General features: G+C 41.7%; 3 protein-coding genes across 3 annotated transcripts; 2 read left to right on the top strand and 1 right to left on the bottom strand.

Moving 5' to 3' along the window:
• Positions 1–251: 251 nt before the first annotated feature.
• On the bottom strand, positions 252–4460 carry LOC128740746 (uncharacterized protein K02A2.6-like). The gene has a single exon (XM_053836311.1). It carries the CDS (start codon positions 4458–4460, stop codon positions 252–254), a length of 4209 nt encoding a protein of 1402 aa, XP_053692286.1.
• A 12731-nt stretch (positions 4461–17191) lies between these two features.
• On the top strand, positions 17192–18629 carry LOC128742951 (alcohol dehydrogenase 2-like). Its single transcript, XM_053839451.1, has 5 exons — positions 17192–17327; positions 17574–17807; positions 17866–18039; positions 18105–18262; positions 18335–18629. Exons 1-5 carry the CDS (start codon positions 17226–17228, stop codon positions 18453–18455), a joined length of 789 nt encoding a protein of 262 aa, XP_053695426.1. The 5' UTR covers positions 17192–17225; the 3' UTR covers positions 18456–18629.
• Positions 18630–21522: 2893 nt separating this feature from the next.
• LOC128742952 (alcohol dehydrogenase 2-like) lies at positions 21523–25900 on the top strand. Its single transcript, XM_053839452.1, has 5 exons — positions 21523–21647; positions 24849–25082; positions 25141–25314; positions 25379–25536; positions 25609–25900. The coding sequence occupies exons 1-5, from the start codon at positions 21546–21548 to the stop codon at positions 25727–25729; spliced, it is 789 nt and encodes a 262-aa protein (XP_053695427.1). The 5' UTR covers positions 21523–21545; the 3' UTR covers positions 25730–25900.
• Positions 25901–26611: the final 711 nt, after the last annotated feature.

Genomic DNA, 26611 nt, shown 5'->3' with positions numbered 1-26611 from the left:
GCGAAACTCTATATTCCGCGTTGTTGCGTATTTAGATGAGGAAAAGAATGGTTTACTACTGAGGACTACACTTAGTTTATTACAATTAGTACGTTTAGCATTTAATATTTAATTGACTACATTTTGTGACCCGAGAATAAAGAATGGTGTAATAATCATTTCCGCTTCGGCTGACAGTTGTCAAGAGTGCCAACTATCGAGTGCAGGGTTGAGCACAGTAATTGACTCGAGGGGCCTCAACATCTCCCTTTTTATCTGTAGAAGTACGGGTTGTATCTAGTGGGCATCCGGCGGATCCGAGTGGACCGACGGAGCGGAACAAGCGGGCGGTCCCGCGGTAGACGTGGCGCAGCAGGAACCGGTTGATCTGCAGCGGTCGATGACCCTTCGATGAACTTGAACTCTTGCAGCAGGATATGCAACGGCAGGTGATGGTTCGACGAAGCTTCTTCCATATGGACCTCGACTTTAGTGTTCCCCCGAGCACGGAGTTGATTGGTGTGTGATCTGATTAGCCTGCTTCCATCCAGCAACACATTGTAATTGACACTACCAACACGTTCGATGACGGTACCAGCTAGCCATACGAGTTTTCCATGCTTGAGAGTGCTTGCATACACTTGATCGCCTTTTTCGAAATTTCGCTTCTTTGCCCCATGGTGTCTGTTGAATTGATTTTCCATGTGCTGATTTTTCTGGAGAACGAAATCTACAGGTGGTTTCAGCAAATCCAATGTGGTCCGGTGTTTCCTCCCCATCAAAATTTCAGCCGGTGACAGTCCATCCGGAGCTGATTTGTTTGGTGTTGACCGGTAAGCGGACAAGAAAATTTGCAGAGAACGGGAAATAGAGTTTTGCGTTTCTGGCATTATTTTCCTTAAGCCTCGCTTCAGAGTATCCACAAAGCGCTCCGCTTGTCCATTGGACTGCGGGTGATACGGAGCGGTGCGTATGTGCACGATGCCAAGAGACTCGCAGAATTCTTTGAATTGGCTGCAAGAAAACTGCGTTCCATTATCGCTGACAATGGTTTCTGGCAGTCCGTACCGAGCGAACGTTTCAAAAAGCAGTTCGATGGTCGTCCTACTGGTGATGGTTGATGTTCGGATGATCTCTGGCCACTTACTGTAGGAGTCGACAATGACCAGAAAATACTGTCCTTCAAAAGGACCAGCATAATCCACGTGTAGCCGTTGCCAGGGATGACTAGCTTGTGGCCACGACGAAAGTAATGTTTTTGGCGGAGATTTGGCCACAGATGCGCAAGCGCTGCACGACGAAACGAAATTTTGCACATCTTGATCGACGCCGGGCCAGTAGACATGGCTCCTCATCACTGACTTCATCCGCTCTTGACCGGGATGTCCTTTGTGGATGGCCTTGAGTACGGGTTGCCGATACACTTTCGGCACAACGATTCGACCAGATAGCATGAGGCAACCTCGCACGAGAGAAAGTCCTTCCTTGCGAGCGTAGAACGGACGGAGATCATTATTGACTTGCTTAATCGATTTAGGCCAACCAGTTTGCACGTGTTGAATCACTTCCAGAAGCAGCTTGTCCTTGTTAGTGGCAGCTTGAAGGTGTTTGAAAGTGACGGGCAGAGCAGCTAGTGCTGCATTTACGGTGGCAGACAAGTCCTCTTCCATTTGAACCGAAGCAATAACGAAATCGTCATCTGGTTTTGCTCGCGGGTCAATGAGCCTAGATAGGATGTCCGCATAGCCAAAATCCTGCGTAGCGACGTGCGTGATATCGAAATCATACGACAGCAGAATGAGGGCCCATCGTTGTAGGCGGTTGGTTGTATGGATTGGTATACCTTTCTTGGATCCAAATACTGCGACCAACGGCTTGTGATCGGTGTGTAGGCTGAATTTTCTTCCGTATATGAAGCGATGAAACTTGGTGACACCGAAGATTAGCGCCAATGCCTCCTTTTCCACTTGACCGTAACGCTGTTCTGCTGGAGTTAGCGTTCGGGAGGCATGGCACACGACTTTCATGGAACCGTCAGGGTATCGATGCATAAGACACGCTCCGACTCCATGGCTGGATGCATCCGCTGCGACAATCGTTTCGAGGTTAGGGTCGTAGTGTGCAAGCAGCAGATCTGAACGGAGCAAACTTTTGAATTGCTCAAATGTACGTTGGCAGCTCTCATCCCAGTTCCATTTTGAATCCTTTTTAAGAAGTGAATCGAGTGGGCGTCGTAGATCGTGCATGTTGCGAACAAATTTGCCATAAAAATTTATAGCGCCGAGGTATGATCGCAAGGTACTGACGTCGTGTGGGGGCGGCATACTACATATCGCTGCTGTTTTGACAGGATCGGGCCGGATCCCTTGATGGTTGATGATGAAACCGAGATAGTGGATTTCCGGCATGAAAAAAGAACACTTTTCAATGCGCAGCGTAAAACCCCACTCCTGGATACGTTCCAGAAGCTTCAAAAGACGGACTCGATGTTCCTTGGCGTCCTTTCCGTGCACCAGTACGTCGTCGAGGTACGTTTCAACTCCTTCCAAACCAGCTACCATGGCGTCGACGATCGTTTGAAACGTGCCGGGGGCAGATTTGACACCCGGTGGCAAGCGATTAAACTCAAACAATCCGCGATGAGTATTGATCGTGAGGTACTGTCTGGAATCTTTCTCGACCGGTATTTGCAAATACGCATCCGATAGATCGATGTGCGAGAAGACTATGCTGCCGGAGAGTTTGGCAAAAATCTCCTCGGGGAGCGGGAGAGGATGCTGATTGGGCTGAATGGCGCTGTTTAGGCCAGTAGAATAGTCAGCGCACACTCTTACTCTCGGTGGCTGTCCGTTCACTGCTTTCTTACGAACGGCAACGATGGGTGCCGCCCAGTCAGAGAACTCAACCGGCGAAATGATTTCTAACTCTTCCAATCGTTTCAGCTCAGTCTCGATCGGTTCAAGTGCGGCAAACGGAACAGGTCTTTTACCACGGAAAACGGGCTGAACATCCGGCTTCACATAAAGTTTTGCTTCTGTTTTATTACAGCAACCCAGTGAATCCGAAAACAGTTGCGGAAACGATATTTTCAACCATTGAACGTTGTCGGTTGCTGTCGTGACGTTGTTGCAGACCGTGCTCAGGGGAACGTGCCACAGGTTGAAGAGTTCGATAAAGTCGAGGCCTAGAAGATTGAGATTGTGAATGTTGGTAATAAACAGTTTACCTGAACGATGAACTCCTCTCAGCATAACGTCACAATCAATTTCTGCGATGAGCGGTAGCGGTTGACCTGAAGCCGTCCGGGCTTGTTGTGAAGGTGGCTTAGTTGATGGTCGTCCGATCCGATTCCAGTTGTCTTCGGTGATGATGCTGATGTCTGACGCGCAATCTAACTGGAGCTCAATTTTGACTTTATTTACAACAACGGTGACGTATTTTCTCCGATCCCGAGCAGCAACTTGTCGAACGGAATAAATACCATTTGTTTGTGGGGCTTGTTTCGATTTCCTTTTCTTGCCTGGATTCGATGACACACAGTGGCAATATCCTTCTTTGTGCCCAATAACGTTACAATCACGGCAGCGATGGTCTTGGAAGGGGCACTCGCGAACATAGTGGAGCTGTCCGCATTTCCAACACGGCGTTCTCGGTTTATTGTTGCTATCACTATTGTTACGATGAGCCGGATTGTTGGGCATCGGTGGGTGTTTGAATGCAGGCTTAGAGACGACTGATTTCTTCGGGTGCTTGATCGGATTGATAGCGTTGACCGATACCTTCTCGCTTGGGCACTCCACGATTGAAGCGTCTTTCCGAAGGTTGATAATGCGATGACACTCTGTGGTGAGATCATTGAGCGTCATTGATTTGTTGCCTTCCAGCTTAGCTAGCAGAGCGGTCCGGATCTCAGCATCTTGGGGTGCATGTAGGCCACAAACGTATATTAAACACTTGAACTCGTCGACGGAACAATTAGCAACACCGAAATCTTCGCATAGGCGATTCACAAAACCGGCATACATTTGAAAGTCGTCGGAAGCTTTCTTGTTAAGCGTGAGGCAGCGGTATCGCTTGCAGAAAAGGGATGCGTGTGCACTAAAAAGCTGCTTCAATTTAGACACCGTCTCGTCGAACGAAAAATCTCGTGTGGTCTTCGGGAGAATGTGGTTCATGTACTCCGCATGAGTACTATCACTGAGTTTGCGGAGCAGCAGACGTGTCTTGGCGGCATCATTGAGTTTACCTGCATCGACCCGAAATGTGTCCTCATGACGGCTGTACCAGTTGTCGAATGTGAGGTTAGACTCGGGATCGTAATGGAATTCTGTCATAGAATTGGCAAGAGATTCCATGCGGGCATCAGTCGATGATGTTCCTGCGGCAGCCGTGGACATTGTTCGGCTCATAGCAAGCTCGGACAAAATCTTCTGCTGTGTATTCATCATTTCGATGAACATTTTCTTAAAATCCTCATCCATTGTTAGCGTGACGGTGTGTTGTAGAGCGGACGAACGAAATTTACCGCTTGATCACCGTTTTCGCGGGTTTCACTCACAATCCTCGTCGCCAGAATGTTGCGTATTTAGATGAGGAAAAGAATGGTTTAATAATCATTTCCGCTTCGGCTGACAGTTGTCAAGAGTGCCAACTATCGAGTGCAGGGTTGAGCACAGTAATTGACTCGAGGGGCCTCAACACGCGTTATGGTCAACCGAGAATTGGTGTTCCGCAAAACGGTATGCGGCGAAATGTTATATAATCATGGCGAATATTCTAATGCTATCCGCTTTGTTTTATCAGGCTAAGCAATGAAGGGAGTTGTTTTCTACTTTACTACGAGAAAAAATTTTGTATGATAAAAAATTGTATATCAAACTAACCTTGGTTTCATAGTTACGCAACTACCAAAATGAATCGTGTAAGGTTGCAACTTCCAAAACTCGAGATCGTGACAAAGATCATCCGAGATTTACGATTTATATACAGTACAGTTTAATTTGGAGCAATTTGCCGGGTCAGCTAGTCTATATAAAAAGCGAGTGTGAGTGTGAGTAACTTTGTTCCACCACAACTCCAGAACGCCTTGACTGTTCTCCACCAAAATTGTCACCCATATTCTCTGATATAAGGCAACTAGTACTAGGAGGTGGGGAGTTCCTAACAAGGGGAAGAGGCCATAACTCCAATTTGGAAATTGCTTCCTACATATCTTTGGTATGATTCATTGGCGAGTATACTTAAAGTAGCTGCTAATTTCAACGCAACAGGAACTGCAGTAGTTCTCCAATTTGGAGAAAATTGAATTGTATCCAAAATATATTTGAATGCCTCCCGATTAAGCTGAAAATATTGACGAAACCTTGAAAAAATTAACATTATTTTCTCACACCAAAAACTAGGCTTAAATTAGTTAACTCAGAAAGTGGATTACTTCTATCCCATAACTCGCATCTTTGAATATTATTATTTTCATCGTCACTTTCTCTTGAATTGTCAAAGCAAAACATTTTTCCTGCGTTTTAAATTTATTTTAAAGTGAATAACTGCAGAGTTCGTAAGTAATCATTCTGAGGAATACATAAAAATATGGCATACGTCTTCGAGTATAACTGGTACATCATTTGCTCGAAATCTAGTACGGTTAAATGATAAACTCGAAAGATATACGCAATGCCAAAAACAATTCGAATCGAGTTGCATTTCTTTCGAAACGAGTTACTCGAAACGAGATGCGCAATGTCACCCCAGGAAGAATAGGAAGGGGTGGATGAAGAATTTGGACAAACACAAACACATACATACTGAAAGATTTTTGTACCCCCGAGGGGATACTGCAATCCTTGGTAGTTAACTTATCAATAGTACACCCCCTGGGGGGTATACTCATGATAAATAAGAGCTTATAGCTCTATACCGCTTTCGGTAAGAAACATCAAAATGTCTCGTAATTTTAGTTTCCTAAAATCCGATTCATTTAAGACGTAGGATCCAAGGATCCTATGACGCAATTGTGCTACTGCAGGAGAGTTGCAAATTACGTGATATGGTGTACCGTAGTCGGATTCACATAAATTACAATGAAACGATTCAGCGAGCTGAATTGTAGCCATATGATAATTTAGTCTGCAGTGACCAGTCAGTGATCTGACAAGAATACTGCAATTTACCTTTGAGTGTTGTAAAAGAAATTTCGCAACCTTCTCACAAGGCTTACCAATGAAACTTTTCGTTTGACGACAAGTTTCAACATTTTCCCAATAACGTTCATGGTCAGATGAAAACCAAGATCGAATCTTTTGTTTTATCCAACATGCCGCAATTGAAAATCAGGTTCGGGTCCGAAACCCGACTTTTCTGCTCCAGATCTTGCTAGTACATCAGCCCATTCATTTCCGGTTATACCAGAACGGCCAGGAACCCAAAACCAGATGAACGGCAGTTAGAATGTTTAGTTCTTCTAATTGGGTGTGGCAGGCGATGACTGTTTTAGATTTAGAATTAGCCGCACAAAGGGCTTTTATAGTGGCTTGACTATCAGAATAGAAGTAGATAATCTTGCCTATCAGTTCTTACTGAAGTGCAAACTGAGCTCCGCACATAATTGCAAAGATTTCAGCTTGAAAAGCGGTGCAGTCACTACCCAACGAATAGGGTTCCTCCAATTCCAGCTCACGGCAGTAAACACCAGCACCCGCGCGACCTTCGTACAAGGAACCATTGGTATAACAGACCATATAGTCGGAAATTTTCCTTTCCATGTAGTCTGACATTCACTCCTCTCTAGGAGAAAAGTCACTTGAAAAAGTCGCGTAGTGCCTGCTGCATTAAGTTAAATAATGTGCTTATGCACTTTCCAACCAGTAGGATGAGATAGTCATCTGCAAAACCATATGATGGATAGCCTAGACCAGTGGTGCCCAGGCATAGGCATGGTGCGGGCCAAACCAGATCGCCCATGAATGCCGCGGGCCGCAATAATCTCTGGCCATTCTTGTGCATAACAAAATGTAAACTATGCGACAACAAAAACCATTTTTTAGGAACCACTACAAGATTTAAACCGGAATGCATTCAGATTCACAACATGCACGAGGCATTACGACTAAATTGAGAGACTCCTATGTTATCAAAAAAAATTCTTTGAAGTCAACGAACAACTGAAAATGCATGGGAATTCTGTATTCATGGCCTATCTGGAGTTTCTGCCACAGTGTAAACATTTGATCCGTTGTTGACCGTTCTTCAATGAAGCCGGCGTAGTAAAATTTCCCATACCTATTTGCTCGCAATTAGAGATAGTTGGCGGGAAATAATTTGCGCACTTTGTAGGCGGCATTGAGAACGGTGATCAAAGTCCAAATTGTCGCCTTTCTTGATAGATCGGTTAACTACATGACTGCCACCTTAACTTAGCCTATCGAAGTGCAGCTTCCACCTTCTGGTCACCTCACGATCGACTGTCAAAATATTGCAAATATTTTTCGGTTCGCGGTGCATAACCCTTGCGGGATCCGTTCGGTTTCTGGTGGTACTTTCACATTTCCTGGAAACGATGCAACCGCTCCATATCCGCATTCTCCTGCTTTTCGAGGCAGCGCTGACTTCGATAAAGTTTCGAGTTTACATCAGATTTTCACGTTTCAAGTCTTTTAAAGCAGTTACGTGTGTTTGGAATTTACGATGCTGCTTCCAATTAACTTTTAAGGCGAATTTGAGAATGTTGTCGATACTGCTGTACAAGTTGCTCGCTGAGTTATTCATTCTAAACCATTTTTCCCGTGTGAGCTACTGTCGCTAATGGGGTCAGGAAATGAGTTCGATTTAGCATCCTTAATGATTTATAAGACTAGTTTTTAAGCTCGATGCTTCCACGGGGTATCAAATCAGTATCATTAACCACAGAGTCACCGAGGCTAATTATAATAGAAACTCACATTATTTAGCACTTCAGACACCACTGAATTACCGGCAGCAATGAAAAAGTTACAAAAAGCCTTTACACAATAGGGTAAACATTGTTGACTCCAAGCTGAGCAGGACTCGGTATAAAGAGCCTAGTAGTGGAGCCTATCGTCTGCCCTGCTACTCACTGGCATAACTTTTGCTACCGACCCAGCCACCAGGAGGTCCAGCAGCAGTAGCATCAGCAGCAGCAGCAGCAACAAGAGCAAATGCCAACGGAAGGCTACCGGATTCGAGTGGGATTCTAGCTACATTTTTTATGATAATGCTCTTTATTCTTCATTTGCATATTAATACAATTTTCATGTCACCACCGTAAAACGCCGCACTGAGAAGCAGCACCAGCAGTAGAAACAGCAGACGCCGCTCACCGACCGACCGACCAACCAACCAACCGACCATCGGCGTTGGTTAGAGACAGAGTGATGACGCAAAAATACGACATGTTTCTCGAGTCCCAACAGCCAGCCAAGCCAGCCAGAGTTGAGAGATCTCATAAATTTTCAAATAAAACATGTTTTCCCCCAGGCTATGACAAAATTATGAACTCGCTCTCAATGTTTATCTTGGCTTGTGATTCTAGGTGGATTTTGAATTTGGGTTTGATGACTGGCCGAATGATGTCCTTACTGCTAGGTAGGTAGGTAGGTAGCAGCGAAATGATGGACTAGCTGAGTGGTTTTACGCTACATGGTGATGGGTTTTACGCGCCTAATTTTGAATGGAGACAAGTAACAGGATCGGTTGTAGCATTAGCGGAAAATGTGCGGAAGTTGATTTTGTCGGAAAAGACTCCACTGCCTGGTTCCGGTTCCGGTGAAAGGCAGCTATTTGTTTCATAGTAGGTACCAATTGGCGATGATGCAATTGTATCATTAGAAATCGAGAGCTCTTAAGAGGACAAATAAGTTGCAAATTGGTGTTAGTTGAATGTTAAAGGTACTTCCTAGAAAATGGACTTAGAAAGCAAAGATATAATTAAATCTGGAAATGGTTAGATGTTTTTCTACAGCTACTGACAATTGTTGATCTATTTTTAGTAAACGCTAATTAAGCATAAGGCGTCATGAAGAGCCCAAAACAATTTTTTGTTGCCTATTGTTTAGCAGTCACCTCCACCTGCATCAGTAAAAAAACAAACCGGTGACGAGCAGTCATTACCAAATAAACAGATTTGTAAATATTTCGTAACAACCCATCCGAAAAGGTATGGATGGATCTGCGCACGCTGAAAACAAAATGTTCTTGTCTTTCACCCATTTAATCGCCAAAAGCATAAAAGATGCGGGAAAAAGCGGCTGGTGCAAAGTAAGGTACCTAAATGGGTTCTCAAGTAGGTACCTAGTGAAAGACGAAATACAGCGGCTGGAAACCTGAAGAAAAATAAGATAACTGCCCCTTTACCGTTGCACCCAGCCAGGACACAGCCGCTTGAATGTTAATGAAACACAAAAGAAGCAGAAATGAATTATTTCACAAGGAAAATGAAATTTATTCTGCAAGAAGGTTTTCCTTTGTTTTTTTTTCTGCCCCTTCTGTGAGACAAAATGGGATTCTCAGGCCATTTTAGTGAATAATTAGCTGGAATGGAAAATGTCTAGAAAGGTTGAATAAAAACCAAAGGAGGGTAGTCGTTGCACTCGAACACAAGCAAAAGAAGGGTCAACATAGAAAAAATACTGCGAAGATTGGATTCTGTTTGTGATGTATACAATTAGTCTTTTTATAAACATGTTATTTTGAATTTTGCTACTTCTGGGTCACTGCTTTGAAGAGACAGACAGGAAAAATGAAAACTTTAAAAAACTTTTTGAAATAGCACTTCATCGTATTTGGAATTCTTTAAAACAGATCCTAACCGCGAGCTGTAACAACAACAGCAAAAAAAATCAAATTTATTTTTTGAAAGCAATTTAATTAGGTTTATCTGATGCGAAGTTGCAAACAGTAAAATTGATTGCCTAACAGCTCCAATAACATACTCGCAGCTGATCGCAATCTCGTCGTTTAATCAGTTAATGGATGACCCCTCGCGCCGTTCGGTTCCTCTTTAAATCCGGCCCAAGTGAAATGCAATCAGTTTGCTCACCACCCGCCCGCAGGCCCAGGACCAGGCTTGAGGGTAAAATCTCACACCACCTTCAATATGACGGAATTAAATGAAATTCAACTGTTTCCCAGATTTCTTTTCCTCTACCGAGATAGATCCATCCCTTCCCTAGCCTTCACTGCCTTACAGGCCGCCGCACCACCGCAATGGTCGGCGATTAAATGAACACCCATCTGAATGAATCTTTTTCCGCTTTTAAGAGATTTAAGAGGGTGGCAAATACTCGTCTGACATACGTCGTCGTAAGCGGTGCGGTGGGTTGTGTGAGAGAATGTCGTCCCAGCGAGCGTTGTACTGTTGATGCTAGCTGGTATACGGTTCCTCCTTCCAGCACGGTACCTATAGATGGCGATGGGAAATGGAAAACAGAAAAGCGAATAAATGATTCATCAATTTGGTTTTATGATCCTCTTCGTTACCACTACAACGGAACCATACAACCGCCGAAGCATACATCTGGGTGGCACGCGTGGGAGACATCCTGCCAGAGCTAGAAGTACCTCCGAACGAGCGACGTTGACGTTACTCTCGCATTGCGCCGTTCCGTACCGAGATGGATGGATGCCATCAGCATAAAACCATTCGCATAATTATTTGCACTTTGGGAAATAAGGAAATAGGACGGTGATGCGATTTCAGGGCAAATGAGTAAGTATTTTTACCCCGCCCCATTCCATCGTATCGTATACGATGCACGAGTGGTAACAGCCTGTCGTGAAAAGGTTTTTATCGTGTGTGCTGGAATAAAATTGGAACTTCCGTTTTAGCACTTTGAAGACCCTCGAAGAAATCGAGGGTTTTAATTTGTTCAGATGAATAAAAACGTTAATGCTTTGACTAAAGCGTCCCACAGAAATGATCGATCTTTGAATCTTTCAATCGACTGTTAATCGTTTTCTTAATGCTAACTAAATAAAGCGTTGGTCGCGAAAACAAAGTCCAATCATTTCTAGCGAAAGGATAAAAGCGGCCGATGAGTCATACAAAAATCACGTGGCCTGCACGGGACTTCTTTCGAATTCGTTTGTAATGAATTTCATGAACAATTCCTGTTTAAGCTGTTGGTTTTGCTCTACATTAAACTAGTCAACTCAAAATTACCTCTTGATCATTCCATCACATTTTGGTCATAGAATAGGAAACCTATTTTAAGCAGTCTAAGCGGATCACTGATTGTTGGTATGCCCAGCCCAGCTAGCTTCGAGGTACGATGCTGGTCTAACAAGCCAGTCGTCGTATGTTCGAATCTCGGCTAGGCGGTGCTTGCTAGTTAGAGTCAGTAGGATTGTTGCACTGGCCCCGTAATTTTCCTATACTCTAACAGCCGGCTGCGAAGTCTGTCGATAAAGAAGGGTAATGTCTAAAGACGGTATAAACCCATGGCTTTGCTTTGCTTTTTTTGATTGTTGGTATGACATGGGGAAGGCAAATGAGGAGCTTCCAATATAGCTCTAGCCATCCCAAGCCCCTACCTAGCGCCTCCACGTGGCCATACCTGGTAATGCTCTATTGAGTAGCCAAGCTAGAAAGTGCGATGCTGAGTGGTTCCCGGCTGCTTGATCTCAAAACCGCGGTTTTGGGCAGACGGCGGAGCCACACGGCCTAGCTAATAGGTAAGCCTAATAAGTTATTTTAATCGTTTTTTTTTTCGTTTTAGCTTATGAAGCACCTCCTGCTATATAGCGAAAATTTTGGCCAAAACGAGTTTTAATACTGCACAAGGATACCAGAATGAAAAAATTAAATTAACTACTTGAAGTACTTATGGAACCTCAAACGACGCTACCCTATTCTATACGAAGGACTGCTGGTGAGATTGTTCTATTTTTGCACATTTCATCATAATATCATATTATTAATATCATATATGTGGAAGGCTGGATGATGGAGTGGATTGCCAACCTGAATCTTTAAGGTCTGAAGCAAATATGGCACTTCTCAATTCAAAACAAACAAATCATCACGTGGGTTAAAGTTGGTACAGCGAATTTTTTTTATTGTTGTTTAATGTGGTTTTAACCAGTTGGTCATTCACCAATACAGCGAAATTGACTATTATATGGAAGGATCTTAATGCTGGAAGGCGACTCTTATAACCCCGGAATGCGCACAAGTGCCTCTGCTTGTGGGTCCGCTCAATCCCTTTTGGCCCTTCTGTAACAGCATTAGTGTGAAATTCATTTGATAATCAAATTTGGATCTACTGTAATTCTACCTACATACATTGGCAAGTCCTTGAAATGACGGTGGCTTTCCCCTACTATTACTACTACTACTCCAAGCGGATCACTGATTGTTTTACCTTATTATAAGTGAAGGGTTAACAATGTGGGGGATATCAGCATACCAATCCTCTTATTAATTTTACTTTTTCATGCTGTTACCACTAAAAGTCAATATTTTTACATTAAAAATTGATGCACCGGAACTAATTTTAACCATCAAGGGGCTTTCTTTAGCCCTTCTTACTAGGGAGTCAATGTGTTTTTGTGAAGAACGAACATTGGAAAAATGCCGAAAGTTTACTGATGTATTGCAAACTTATCCCAAATTATCACTGTTATAAGCTTGTAAAAATGGCATCAAATGACGCAAGCGCTCACATGTCTACTACAATATGGTAAGTGAAAATTGTCTGCTTGATTTTTAGAATTGCTGTAATCAATGCTCAAAGAAGCGAGTTGATGGTTCTTTTCAGCAGTAGAAAGATAGGAGTTCTCTTTAGTAGTTAAAAAGATGTAAGTTTCTCAACAACAAGTTTTAATTTATCATATTTCTAGTCAAAAAACAGTAAACTGTGATGTGGGTACTAATCAAAAGATTCTGAAAACATGACCAAAATACTGCATTTAAGCTCATTTATTTTCAACTGATTAAAATAGGCGACCCCTGATTAATCCTTTTCTCACCCTATTGCATTAGAAAATGATGGAAAAATAGATTGATCAATTTCTCCCCAAAGCGCTGTTTTGAAATCTTCAAGTAAGATATTCTTAAACTAATACTTAACAAAATAGTTCAACATAAATTTTTATTACAGTTTATGACTGTAGCATAAGTACTAGTTTTGAAAGTAATTGAGAATGAAATAAACTTAAAACACCGAAAAAAAATTTCTGAACATCGTGATCAACTAGTTTCCGTATTACGGTATTTAACTTTAAACTACGCTATTGAGTAGAACGGAAATCACAGCAACACTACCAATAACCAAAAACTTTAAAGTACAAATTTTCACCTTTAACCCTTGATTTACCTACCTCAATCTTTACATACTTCACTGAAAACAAGCAATGCTTTTAGTCTCCGTGCTCAAGAGCCCAAGCAGACCCATTTCTATCTGTTTGGTTAAGAAAAATTAGCTTGACCTCCAGCCCCTCTTCCACAAACTCCGGTACCACGAAAACATGACAGAAAAATGAAAAATAACCAAATCTCTGAGATAAAGCATAACTGATACCACTAAAACACTCCTGGGGGTAAGTCCCGGTGTAGTGGTTAGCACTCACGCCTCTCACGCCGAGGACCTGGGTTCAAATCCCAACCCCTCAGGTGTCACGAATGACCCAAGCTGCTAAAGTGACTATAATCTAAAAAGTCTATACCTATAAAAAAGGATTTCTGTCTGTCTGTCTGTCTGTCCCTATGTTCCTTTTAGAATCGAAAACTACTGAACTGATCGGCGTGAAAATTTGCATATATGGCTTTTTGGGGCCAGGGAAGGTTCTTATGATGGTTAGAGACCCCTCCTCCCACTAAAAGGGGGGAGTTGTTTTCTACTTTACTGTGAGGAAAATTTGTATATTAAAACACCCATGAACTTCTCAGAAACTTGCAAAACTCAAGATTGTGACAAAGGTCATCCGAGATTCACGATTTATGTACAACACAGTTTAATTTGTGGCAATACGAAGTTTGTCGGGTCAGCTAATAAATGAATAAAACACTCCCCGTACCCGAGAAACCCTATCAGTAAATTTTCGTAACGATCGGTTCTGTAGTTTTTGACTCGATAAAGATTCGCATGGAGGGACGGATGATTGGAGGGATGAAAGGAGTCGAAAAAGATCAATCGGATGGACGGATGGAGGAGCGGATGATTGGAGGAACGAATGATTGGATGGACGGAAGGGGTTGATCGGGTGGACATATGAAGGGACGGACGGATAGGCAAACAGACAGACAGACAGACTGGCAGACGGGACCGACAGACAGACGGGCAGACAAACAGACAGACAGACGGGACAGACAGATAGATAGGACATACAAACAGATGGGACAAACAGACAGACAGAAAGACGAGACAGACAGATATATACGGCATAAACAGGTAGAAGGGGCATGGACGGGACAGACAAACAGTCGGGACAGACAGACAGACAAACAGTCGGGACAGAGAAACAAACGGAAAAGACAGGCAGACGGGACAGACAGACAAACAGGATAGACAGATATACAGGACAGACAGACGAGACAGTCAGACAGACGGGAGAGACAAACACACGGGGACAATCAGACGCGACAGAGAGACAAACGGAACAGACAGATAGATGGGACCGACAAAGAGACGGGACAGAAAGACAAACGGAACTGACAAACAGACATATGGGACAGACAAAGGAGACAGACAGACATAACACATAACAGATAGACGGTATAGACAGTCAGGCGGGGCAGACAAACATACGGGACAGAGACACAGACGAGACAGATAGATAGGTGGGCAGAGAGATTAACGGCACAGACAGACAGACAAGCGGGGCAGACAGACGGACGGGCTAAACAATCAGACGAGCCACACAGACAGATGAGCCAGACAGACAATTAAGACCGATAGACAGACAGATAGGACACACAGCCAGACGTGACCGACAATCTGCCGGGACAGACAGGGTAGACATACAGACAGATGGGACAGACAGACAGACGGGACCGGCAGACAGACGAGACAGACAGTTCACTGGCTTGGGCCGTGAAGTGGAATAGCAGGACAGCTACAAGGAGCTGTACCAGAAAGCTGATGTAAACCCGTGGCGTAACTCGTACTGCATAGTGCATAGTAAATCAAAGGTTCTGTGACAACTAGGGAGCTGTGCTCGGATAAACTGAAGGCTATCGTGGATGGACTTTTCCCTACGCATCATCCGCCAACGCCGTACGGTTTAGAAGACGCGGATAATGCTATTGGCATTAGCTAGACGACTGAAGATCAAGAAGGTGCCAGGTCTGGATGGAATCCCCTATATTTTTCTGAAGGCAGCGATACAAGCGTACTTGAATATGTTCAGCACAGTGCTGCTGAAACGCTTGGAGAATGGACGCTTCCCGGATAGAACGAATATCTAGAAGCTAGTGCTGTTGCCTACTCCAGGAAAGCCTGACAGGGGATCCAACATCATATAAGTCGATATGTCTGCTGGATACATCCGGGAAACTTCTGGAGAGGATTATCCTAAACAGGCTAACGACGAACACGGAAGATGAACACTGCTTGTTGAATATGCAGTTCGGATTCAACAAAGGGAAATCCACGAGATGCTATTCGGATAGTAATCGAACGAGCCGAGAAGTGAAGTGAAGCGAGAAAACGAATGCTACCGACGAAAACACATCAGAGGAATTCGGCAGCTGGTGAGAGAGGATTCGTTGGGCAAATCGCAGCAGGATTAGACCAGGGTCGAGAACGGTAGATGGACGTATACCGCTGATGCCGATTCTATCGACTTGGTTGAACAGCAAGCATGGGCAAGTCAGCTTTCATTTGATACTGTTTCTGTCGGTTTGGCACGGTTGTTTCAGGCAAAACCTGCCACGGTTCGGACACGCAACGACACCTGCCTGTCCAGAATGTGGAGAGGTAAAAGAAACAGCGGAGCACGTTGTCTTCGAATGCCCAAGATTTACCGCGGTGAGAAGCGAGTTTCCACCTTTAACCGTGTAGTAAACGAAATGTATCGAGAGGAGAGAATTTGGAATGCCGTCAACAGTGTAATAGCATAGATTACGATGCAGCAGCAACAAAAATGGAGAGACAAACAACGCTAATTAAAATACTTCCCAGGTAACAATTTGGGTTTTATCACACTCTTATGATGGCATTTAAGACTAAAATTGCTCATGAAAACCACCAGAAGAGTACAATAAAACTTACATTGTTGCTTGGGCTGGATAGACGTTGTGGAAGCGAAGAGGCAAGCATGAAACAGCGACACTGTGGTCATCCACGGAAACCCTGCAAGGTTGGCCCATGGATGGAAGTCATGTAGGTTGCCATCGCTAGATCGGTGCACGTCTCCATAGGTGAAGTGGAAGCGAAGTGGCGAACTCGACGGAGTAGTGATGAGCTCGATAAGAAACTCTGCGAAGGTGGCCGTGAGGAGCTGGAGGTCATTACGGTCACCATCTCCAGATCGATACTCGTCTCGACAGATGCAGGGAAAGTGGAAGGTCTAGCAACATAGAGTAGCATCAAGCATCCTGGAAAAATCCCGCGAGGGTGACTGTGAAGGAATGGACGTTATGACAGCAATAATCCCCGGATCGGTACACGTCTCGGCAGGTCTGCGGAGCAGTGTATAGATACAGCCTCCCCCCGAAGTAATACTTAACGGTAGTTCCAGGGGGTTAAGGTTAGCCGCCCGTGAGGTTTTTAGTGGACTAGAGTCTCACACTGTGCCACGTGATGAAAATATTTATCATTAGTATAAACAAACAGCTTTGTTTCCGCCATCATTTGCGACTAAATTTCTGCAAAGTTATCAGATTGCCATAATAAAAAAACGATCTTCAAAGAATTTTTGCTGCGAAAAATCTACCTTAGCGCATTAGTTTTTGTTGTAGTTTTTGAGAAAACCACAATTAACAATAGGGGAAAAAAATCACAATTATATGAAAACCCAAGCAAACAAACTTTACTATCAAAAGTCATCATTCTTTCGCATTATTTGGCAAAAGTTAAAAATAATTCAGTATTATCGCAATTTTTCTATCGCGCAGTGTACGTTACGGACTAGCTTGGACTTTCTATAAACATTTAATAGTGTAACACTTGAGTGCAAAGCTAACAAGCTAACTGCTGATAAGGACAGGCTTGTACTTATATAACGGTTCATGAGTTCACCGTCAGTGAGCATCTCGATCTCGCGCAGTGAACATCTATTTATCCGTAGTGATGAGTAAGTCTGTGTTGAACAATAAAACAGCTGTGATTACCGGTGCAGCCAATGGAATTGGCTTTGCAACAGCGGAAGAGCTTCTCAAGAGTGGAGTATCGGTGAGTATAACTATGAGCAAAACTAATATTTGTATTGCATTCTCTTACGATGCAATATTTGCTGAATCACTGAGTGTCATGTTCTTGTGAAATTGAATGAAATGATTTATTCGAAAACATACACCATCTTTAACCGGTAAATATTGAAAGGTTAAAGGATGAGAATGTATCTTCATAAAAATGATAATTAATTTGATTTCAACAGCTCTGGTCAAACCATGTTAATCAACTTTACTTTACTTATAGAAAATACTCCTATTGGATATAGCAGCTGACTTAAGCCCAAGCCAATACGCTCAGCTCAAGACCTGTAACCCGAAGGCGGACGTTTCCTATAGGCAATGCGATGTGACCAACAAGCAACTAGTAGAAAAGATTTTCCGCCAGGATGCCATGAAACTGCTCGGATCAATCGACATACTTGTGAATTGTGCGGGGATTTTCGAATGTGAACCCGCCAAGTGCGTCGGCGTTAATTTGGTAACAAGCCAGAAGTTTGTCCTACCATTCCGAAGTAACAACAATCGTTGGCTTTCAGATTGGATTAATGGACTGCACTCTAATTGCGATGGACTTGATGACTAAGGAGAAAAACGACAAAGGAGGATTTATTATTAACATTTCTTCTATCGGTGGTTTGGAACCGTACCCGGTGGCTGCCGTATACACGGGAACGAAATTCGGAGTTACCGGTTTCACGCGCGCTTTGGGGGTTTGACAGCAAGAACAATCATTTTATTTATGGAATTTCATCACAGAATCTCTTACCATTTACAGACCGAGTTGGTGTACAACAAAACGGGAATAAAACTTGCGGCAATCTGTCCGAGTGCTACTGAAACTAATATTATGAGAGCTGCCGGAGGCAGTTCTATCACTTTTCCGTGGATGAAGGAAACAGCCGAGGAGCTTATCAAAAAATATCCCGTTCAGCAGTAAAACATAATCAACGCAACACGGAACAATGCGAGAGTAACAAAGAAATGCATTCTTTTTACTACTTTCAGACCAAGTGCTGTCGGAAAATGCATTGTGAAGGTTATAGCGGAGGGAGAAACAGGATCGGCTTGGTATTCTGCCGTGGATACAATTACTCAGGTTAAGTTCGAACCCAACAAGTATGTCTAAAGAACGACGCAAAAGTTTTCCAAGATGGAGCTGGAACGCACCACCCCAAGCCTACAGCGAAGAAATATGTTCACGAAACACTTCATTAAAATAGAAAACAATGTCAACTACTCAAGTTTGATGTTATGGTGCAACTTCGAAGTTGACATCTATTGAAAATAAAATAAAACTTCAAAGGTGCTTTTGTCTTTGTCTTTTGAAAGTGTGATCTAAGAACTGGTAAGGCTTTTCTTGAACGATGTTGCATTGGTTTTGATCATTTGTTGATAAATTGTATCGTCCATTACATTTACGATTGTTTTCTCAGAAACAGTTTACACTGTGCAGGCTTGGCATACACTTTTCGCTTCGATTTTGCTCTTTTGATTACTGCATCTCAGCCAAGCAAAATTTGAAAAAGTGATGTATGGGGCGTTTGTAGAATGGGTTATTATCTACAATATTGCTGAAGTAAGCGTTACTGTGCGACGCTATAAGGCTGCTACCCTCTTCGTAGCAAAAAGAGCGCTCTTTTTGCTACCAACGGCATTGCTGCGCTACAGCGCTGTAAATACTAAAGATAGAACTTCACTTTCTTCAGCAATATTATAGAAAATTACTAGCTCTACATATGCCCCTTACACCACTTTTTCAAATTCTGCTTGGCTGAGGAGCAGTAATCAAAAGAGCAAAATCAAAGCGCAAAGTGTATGCCAAGCCTGACACTGTGGAGTAAAAGAGTTTACCAGTTTTCTGCCACAAAAGACGATCATTAAGACTGTCGCAGTGGCCTTTTAACCCAATGGCCTTCTGGCATACAAGAAATAGTGTACCGGTCCCGTGCGGTACCTAGTGATAATGATCACTATTCAATTTATTTATTTTTATCGTTATTTATTATTTTGCTGGTCCGCTTCGAGCCGCTCCAAACCTGATGATTTTTGCTTCCTTCATATCATCCATGATTATTTTTGTGTCATTTTTGCTATTATTTATGGTTTTTTTTGTCATCTACGATTTTTGTGGCCAGTATTTATATTTTTAGAGCATTTTGGAGCAATTTTTTTTATCAACTAAGAATCATTTTTGTATTCTTTTAATGCCTGTTTGTTATATTATTTTTGTGATTTGCTGGTGTTTTATTTATCACTAGCTGATCTGGTAAACTTCGTATTGCTGCAAATTAAACTGTGCTGTACATAAATCGTAAATCTCGGATGATCTTTGTCACGATCTGGAGTTTTGCCAGTTTTTGAGTAGTTCGAACTTTGATGATTCATTTCGGCAGTTACGTCAACTATGAAACCATGGTAATTTAAGATACAAATTTTCAAGGTTTTCTCGCAGTAAAATAACTCCGCCTGTTATCAGCATCTTTGGCTCGAGCAGCACGTTCCTCAAACTCCGCCTGTTACTACGCTAGGTAAAATAAAGCTGATAGCATTACAATATACGCCGTGATTATGGGATTATGTCTAATTTCCGTCGTAGTAAGGAAGGCCACTCTAATGTTCATCATTTTTAGGTGGATTTAATGAATGCTCCAAAAGTTTTTGTGCTTATTTGACTCACACACTTACCTTCTGATCCGTGCACTTTGAATTCACTACAAAGCGATTATTAAACCATTTTATTGAAATTTCGCAACTGACTTTGTTTCATAAATTCATCATACCGTTTTAAAATTCGTCCATCAAAATTTTTCATCGTCCGAACTAAAAATCACAATAATGTTTACGAATCTAGCGTGTATGTATCTGTGTAGGACGGCATGACAAATGTTATTCTGCAAAATTTCTGCAGGTCATGCAAGTTTTCCCGGCTGCAGAATAACGACAATGCGTTGCGTGACTTATTTTCTTTTTATGAATGACGGAAATTGAAACGATTAGTCGGCATTTTCTTCATCGTCGCACGAAAAAACGTAGGCAATTTGGCTGCTAGGAACTCTTTAATGAAAAAAAAACAGCATTTGAATAGATCTCAGCTCACTTTGATTGATCGCGTATGATAGTTAACAAACTCAAATATTAGGGAATAACTAATTTTGCGTTGTGTGTCAAAAAAATCGCTGATATTTTTAATAATTTGTGTTGGATAGGACGGGAATAGGCAATTACGACGAAGCAGCAACATACCCTATGAAATTTTGCCGAATACCATTTGACGGAAAACCAATTCTTGGCTGACCATGACGCGGAATACCATTTCGCGAAAAAACTTCTCGCGGAAAGTACCATTTCGCAATTGTTATCTCCTCCTTACTCGCTATCGCTCGTACAGGCCAGTAGACATAGGAAAATAAAGGCTGAAGGACAAGCGGATGGAAGCACAGACGGACGAAAGGAGGACGCACATAGGGATTGACGGACGCAGAGACGGATGGCGGGATGGACGATCTGCGGGTTAACGGTCGCAGGGACAGCCGAGAGGGATAGAGATAGAGAGAGGGATAGACAAAAGGAGACACGAATAGACAGAAATACTGATGCACGGAGCTACGAATGGATGGAGGCACAGATGGACGAAGGCACAGACAGACAGACTGACAGCCAGATAGGCAGACAGTTGGATAGACAGACAATCGGACAGACAAATAGTCGGACAGATATACAGACAGTCAGTCGGGCAGACAGACAATCGGACAGACAGATATACAGACAAATTTCTGAAAAGTTATCAGATTGGCGAGCTGCAATGGACCAAATCTTCACTGTGTAAAATCTACCTCAGCACACTAGTAATGGCGGGTAATGGTACTAGCCCTAAAATTCGTATTAAGTAGTAAGTTTTGAGAAAACCACAATTAAAAATAAGCAAACAAATCTCAATTATTTGAAAGCAAGCGGCAAACCTTCTCAATCAAAAGTCATTATTCTCTCACATCATTTTGCAAAAGTAGAAAATATTTGAGTATTATCGCAATTTTTCTATCTCACAGTGTATGTTGGACTTTCTAAATGTCATTTGCATTTAATTGTGCAACACTTAAGTGCAAAACTAACAAACTAACTGCTGATAAGGACAGGCTTGTACTTATATAACGGTTCATGAATTCACCGTCAGTAAGCATCTCGATTTCGCGCAGTGAACATCTATTTATCCGTAGTGATGAGTGAGTCTGTGTTATACAATAAAACAGCTGTCATTACCGGCGCAGCCAGTGGAATTGGCTTTGCAACAGCAGAAGAGTTCCTCAAAAGTGGAGTATCGGTGAGTACAACTATGAGCAAAACTAATATTTGTATTGCACTCTCTTACGATAAAGAAACAAGATTTGCTGAGTCACCGAGTGTCACGTTCTTGTGAAATTAAACAAAATTATTTATTCGAAAACATGCACGAATTTTATGATGATTACCTTTAAAGCGTGGCTAAAAGTAAATTTGGAGACATGGAACCATCTATAACTCGGGACTGAACTGTCGCAGAAAAACCCATAGATGACTGGATTGTAGTATTTTATTCAGCTTAAAGTTTCACGGTGTTACATTATTGCATATGCATTGCTCTGGTGCTGATAAAATCTTGAACTTTTTTATAAATAGAAGTCATTATACCCTGCATAGTTGAAGATGTGTGTATTTCTTCCACATTCACCGAAAGAAATCTGATTCCGATACCATGAATGAAGTTATGAAATCATGAAACTTGAATTGCTGTCAAATCATCACTGAACTGCCATATCTGGCAGCGCAAAATCATGAATAATAGTTCATGATCATGCGTTGTGTTGTACCGCAAGAAGTTCGTGACATCATGATTATTATTCATTGTGTATTTTCATAAAACATAAGCTAGAAACCTGGAATCATGAGTCATTTTGCTCATTTTGGGGAATAAATTTCTATCCGTGTTGATACGCATTTCTTTAGCACTATTGATTGTCCTTCGCTTTACCGAAGTCGTTGTTTGACAATTGCCCAAAATTTTTCAATGAGTCGAAACTCCGGAAAATTTGGTTGATTCAACTCTTTGGACACGAAATCGACATCATTAGCGGTATACCAGCATAACAGTTAGCAAGATCAGGCCAGAATATAGCGTTACCCTAATGTATCCGAATGAATGTCAAAATTCGTTTCTTCTAGCATTCTTCCATGTAAAAACTTTCCCTTTTTGTAAAAACTTTGACTTTCCATGCAAATTTATTAGCAAACACAAACTGGTACTTATCTGGGAAATCGCCACGCCCAGCTGCAATGTAAAATTTTTGACCGGGAAATGGCTTGAAATCCATCCTACAGGAATGTAGGTTTCGTCGTCCATCAAAATACATTCATTGAATTTCATCGAAACTTGCTCGTACAAATACACTCCCTCCACAATTATGGATCACCCACAATTATGGATCACTTTTGTGTTTCAAGTTAAATAACTCAGTTAAACAAACTGTTTGAAGGTATTTTGCAACAAAATATACCAGATTAACTTGCTTTTAACACATAAAACGTCCTTTAATCCCGACATTGATGCTTTTTCAATGAGCGTACAAAGTTATTATCGAGAATCTATCAAAATGTCTGTCGTTTTTTTTTCAATCAGCATAAGCAGTACGTTCCTCATTTATAAGGTTGCTATGTGACATAATCACCAATTTTCGAGCAAAAAATGACTCGTACATAAAGATCAAGCTAAGTTCTTTACGATTCAGCGAAATTTTGGTGGTTGCCAATGATTTTCCTGTAAAAACAAGTAATTTTCAAAGTGATCCATAATAGGGACCAAAACAAGGTAATTTTTCACAATTATGGATCACTTTGATTCCAATGTAATGTTTACAAATTCAAACAGTTTAGCACCTATTCCAAACATTTTTTAAGCAGAATCGAAAGCTGCACAGAGCTGAGTTTTTGGAAAATGCTGTTTCTGAACTACGCAGTACAGGAAAGCTACGTAAGGCAGTAAAACGCTACGATGGTTCATATGCAACGGTTCATCGCAAAAGTTAAGCGAATGCTAGCTCTCATGCAACAATCTAAAACTTTAATTTTTCCCTTAACTTTTTAGAGAGTTTTAATTTACTGGTTCTTCGAGCTTTCGGTCACACACGCGCGTTTTCTTTCTATGTTTATTTTTCATTTTTTTGGTTTATTGTCGCCTTTCCACTGTTTTATACAGAGTCGCATCATAGCAGGGATTAAATTAAACTCTTGCATTGATTAACTTTTCCGAGAGCTCACTGTACCTACATCGTTAATACCAATTCGGAAAGAGAAAACTTCATCCTATACTAGCCTTTTCGGAGCCAACGTAGTTGGTGAGCCTATAATTCTTTTTCAAGGACAAAAAAACTGTCGTGTAATCGCGAAAAGCATTCCCAAAAGCTGATCGGTGGGTGTCTTGGTCTTCGAAGAAGGACGACATACATCTAAAGACAGACAAAAAGCCACACAAGGTCTTTCATACGATTTGAAAAATGTTATTTTTATGTTATTACATGATTTGAATAAAGTTCACTGAGTGAATTCGCTGCAAAAAGTGTATTTTTATTTTGATCCATAATATGATGAAAATTGTTTCACAATTGTGACCTTAGTGATCCATAATTGTGTATTTGATGAGTCATAATATAAGCTGAATTTCCGTGGAAAACTTGCACTAAATGGGATTAATAACTGAATCAACTGAAAGATTACATATTTTTGTAATTAAAAACATGTATAAACTGCTTTTAAACAATAGTATGCGTTACAATTGATTGTTTTAAAGTCATACTTCTGCTTAAATGGTCCATAATTGTGGGGGAACTGTACCTAGCACGCTTCTTGGTAACCAAATTCTGATCCAGAAACCGATTCGAATGTTTACAGGTACTTTAAGACCTATAGTCTTCTCGAGCGAGGATATTTAACGTCGTTTGAATGTTGGCAGCGTACCATTTAGCCATATCCCGGATGGAGTCGCCAGGATTGGACTTAACGCATCTCAATATCTTCCCCCTCAGCCTTCGGTCCCTAGTTCAGGTTTTCATAAAAATTTTTCGCCGGCTTTCCACACCTAGGTTATCTTTATAACTTTTTAGAACATTTCACACTGTTGATTATGGCATTTTAAGCACTTTGGCCAACGTTGATCCAAACCACTCTGGATTTTTCAAATGCTTGTGCAATTTTTTTTGCGTCGTTCGAGTTCCATTCTGTACTGCTCCACAACATGGTAGAATATTTTGACGAAACTTGCATCAGTTGTTCTTCATAACCATGTAAACAAAGTTATGTCAAATGGTTCCAGTTCTCACCACAAAGGGCGTGCCGGTGATGCACGAGGGGCGTCCAAAATTACTTTTAGCCAGGCTTTAACTGACTAATGTTTAAAGGTTATAGAATAGGAATGCGTCTCCATAAAAATGATTACTAGCAAACTTGATTACAAAAGCTCAGATCATATTAATTAACTTTACTTTATTTACAGAAAGTACTTCTATTGGATATAGCAGCTGACTTAAGCCCAACCCAATACGCTCAGCTCAAGACCTGTAACCCGAAGGCGGACGTTTCCTATAGGCAATGCGATGTGACCAACAAGCAACTAGTAGAAAAGATTTTCCGCCAGGATGCCATGAAACTGCTCGGATCAATCGATATACTTGTGAATTCGGCGGGAATTTTCGAATGCGAACCCGCCAAGTGCGTCGGCATTAATTTGGTAGCAAGGAGGAACTTTCTCCTACCATTGCATAGTAACTATAAACATTGGTTTTCAGATTGGATTAATGGACTGCACTCTAATTGCGATGGACTTGATGACTAAGGAGAAAAACGGCAAAGGAGGATTTATTGTTAACATTTCTTCTATCGGTGGTTTGGAACCGTACCCGGTGGCTGCCGTATACACGGGAACGAAATTCGGAGTTACCGGTTTCACGCGCGCTTTGGGGGTTTGACAGCAAGAACAATTACTGTGTTTATAGATTTTAATCAAGAATCTCTTACCATTTACAGACTGAATTGGTGTACAACAAAACGGGAATAAAACTTGCGGCAATCTGTCCGAGTGCTACTAAAACTAATATCAGGATAGCTGCCGGACGCCGTTCTTCCACTTTTCCGTGGATGAAGGAAGCAGCCGAGGAGCTTATCAAAAAATATCCCGTTCAGCAGTAAAACATAATCAACGCAACACGGAACAAACCGAGAGTAACAACGAAATGCATTCTTTTTATCACTTTCAGAGCGAGCGCTGTCGGAAAATGCATTGTGAAGGTTATAGCGGAGGGAGAAACAGGATCGGCTTGGTATTCTGCCGTGGATACAATTACTCAGGTTAAGTTCGAACCCAACAAGTATGTCTAAAGAACAACGCAAAAGTTTTCCAAGATGGAGCTGGAACGCACCACCCCAAGCCTACAGCGAAGAAATATGTTCACGAAACACTTCATTAAAATAGAAAACAATGTCAACTACTCAAGTTTGATGTTATGGTGCAACTTCGAAGTTGACATCTATTGAAAATAAAATGAGAGTTCAAAGGTACATTTGTTTTTTCTCTTGTAAGGGTTACTAAAAATTAGTAACGCTTTTCTTGAACGATGTTGCATTGGTTTTATTCATTCGTTGGTAAATTGTTTGTTACATTACATATTTTTACGATTGATTTCTCAGCAATAGTTTAGACCGTCGAGTGAAACGGTTTACCTACCCCGTGTGGTTCCTAGTGACAATCACTTTCCAATTTATTTATTTCTATCTGCATATTGTTTCGATTATTTCGCTTTGAGCCACTCCGAATGATTTTTGCTTCATTTATATTATCCTTGTATTAGTTTTGGGTCATTTTTGTATTATTTTGGTGCCATTTTGTTATTATTTATGGTTTTTTGTCATCTGTGATTTTTAAAACCAGTGAAACCAATTTATGCATTTTTAGAGCATTTTGGAGAAAATTTTCTAAGAATTATTTGTGTATTCTTTTTATTATATATTTCTATTTGTTATATTATTTTTGCGACTTACTTACTTAAGTAGCTTGCAGTCCTAAGACAAAGCCTGTTGAACAAGGTTTCTCCAGTTAATTCGGTTGTAAAAATTGCTCCGATTGGTTCGACATCCTGGGCCAAATCGCGGTACGATGAGCCCATGATGCACTGTACGGTCGCGCAGCACCGACGGGTGATCGGAATCAGGCTTCTGTTTGAGGTTTTCATCTTTCTACAGCAGGCAAAAGATATTGTAAAT

Source organism: Sabethes cyaneus, chromosome 3 (genome assembly GCF_943734655.1).
Source record: "Sabethes cyaneus chromosome 3, idSabCyanKW18_F2, whole genome shotgun sequence".
Classification (NCBI taxonomy): Eukaryota; Metazoa; Arthropoda; class Insecta; order Diptera; family Culicidae; genus Sabethes; species Sabethes cyaneus.
Note: the sequence above shows the minus strand (reverse complement) of the source record. Positions and strands in the feature narration are given on the sequence as shown.

What these genes read in the sequence shown, in the direction of transcription:
- LOC128740746 (XM_053836311.1), bottom strand. Translation starts at nt 4,460, where the DNA reads ATGGATGAGGATTTTAAGAAAATGTTCATCGAAATGATGAATACACAG.
- LOC128742951 (XM_053839451.1), top strand. Translation starts at nt 17,226, where the DNA reads ATGAGTAAGTCTGTGTTGAACAATAAAACAGCTGTGATTACCGGTGCA. An exon ending in TTCTCAAGAGTGGAGTATCG is followed by an intron (nt 17,328 to 17,573) that starts GTGAGTATAACT and finishes CTTTACTTATAG; the next exon opens with AAAATACTCCTATTGGATAT. An exon ending in AAAAAATATCCCGTTCAGCA is followed by an intron (nt 18,263 to 18,334) that starts GTAAAACATAAT and finishes TACTACTTTCAG; the next exon opens with ACCAAGTGCTGTCGGAAAAT.
- LOC128742952 (XM_053839452.1), top strand. Translation starts at nt 21,546, where the DNA reads ATGAGTGAGTCTGTGTTATACAATAAAACAGCTGTCATTACCGGCGCA. An exon ending in TCCTCAAAAGTGGAGTATCG is followed by an intron (nt 21,648 to 24,848) that starts GTGAGTACAACT and finishes CTTTATTTACAG; the next exon opens with AAAGTACTTCTATTGGATAT. An exon ending in GTTTCACGCGCGCTTTGGGG is followed by an intron (nt 25,315 to 25,378) that starts GTTTGACAGCAA and finishes TACCATTTACAG; the next exon opens with ACTGAATTGGTGTACAACAA.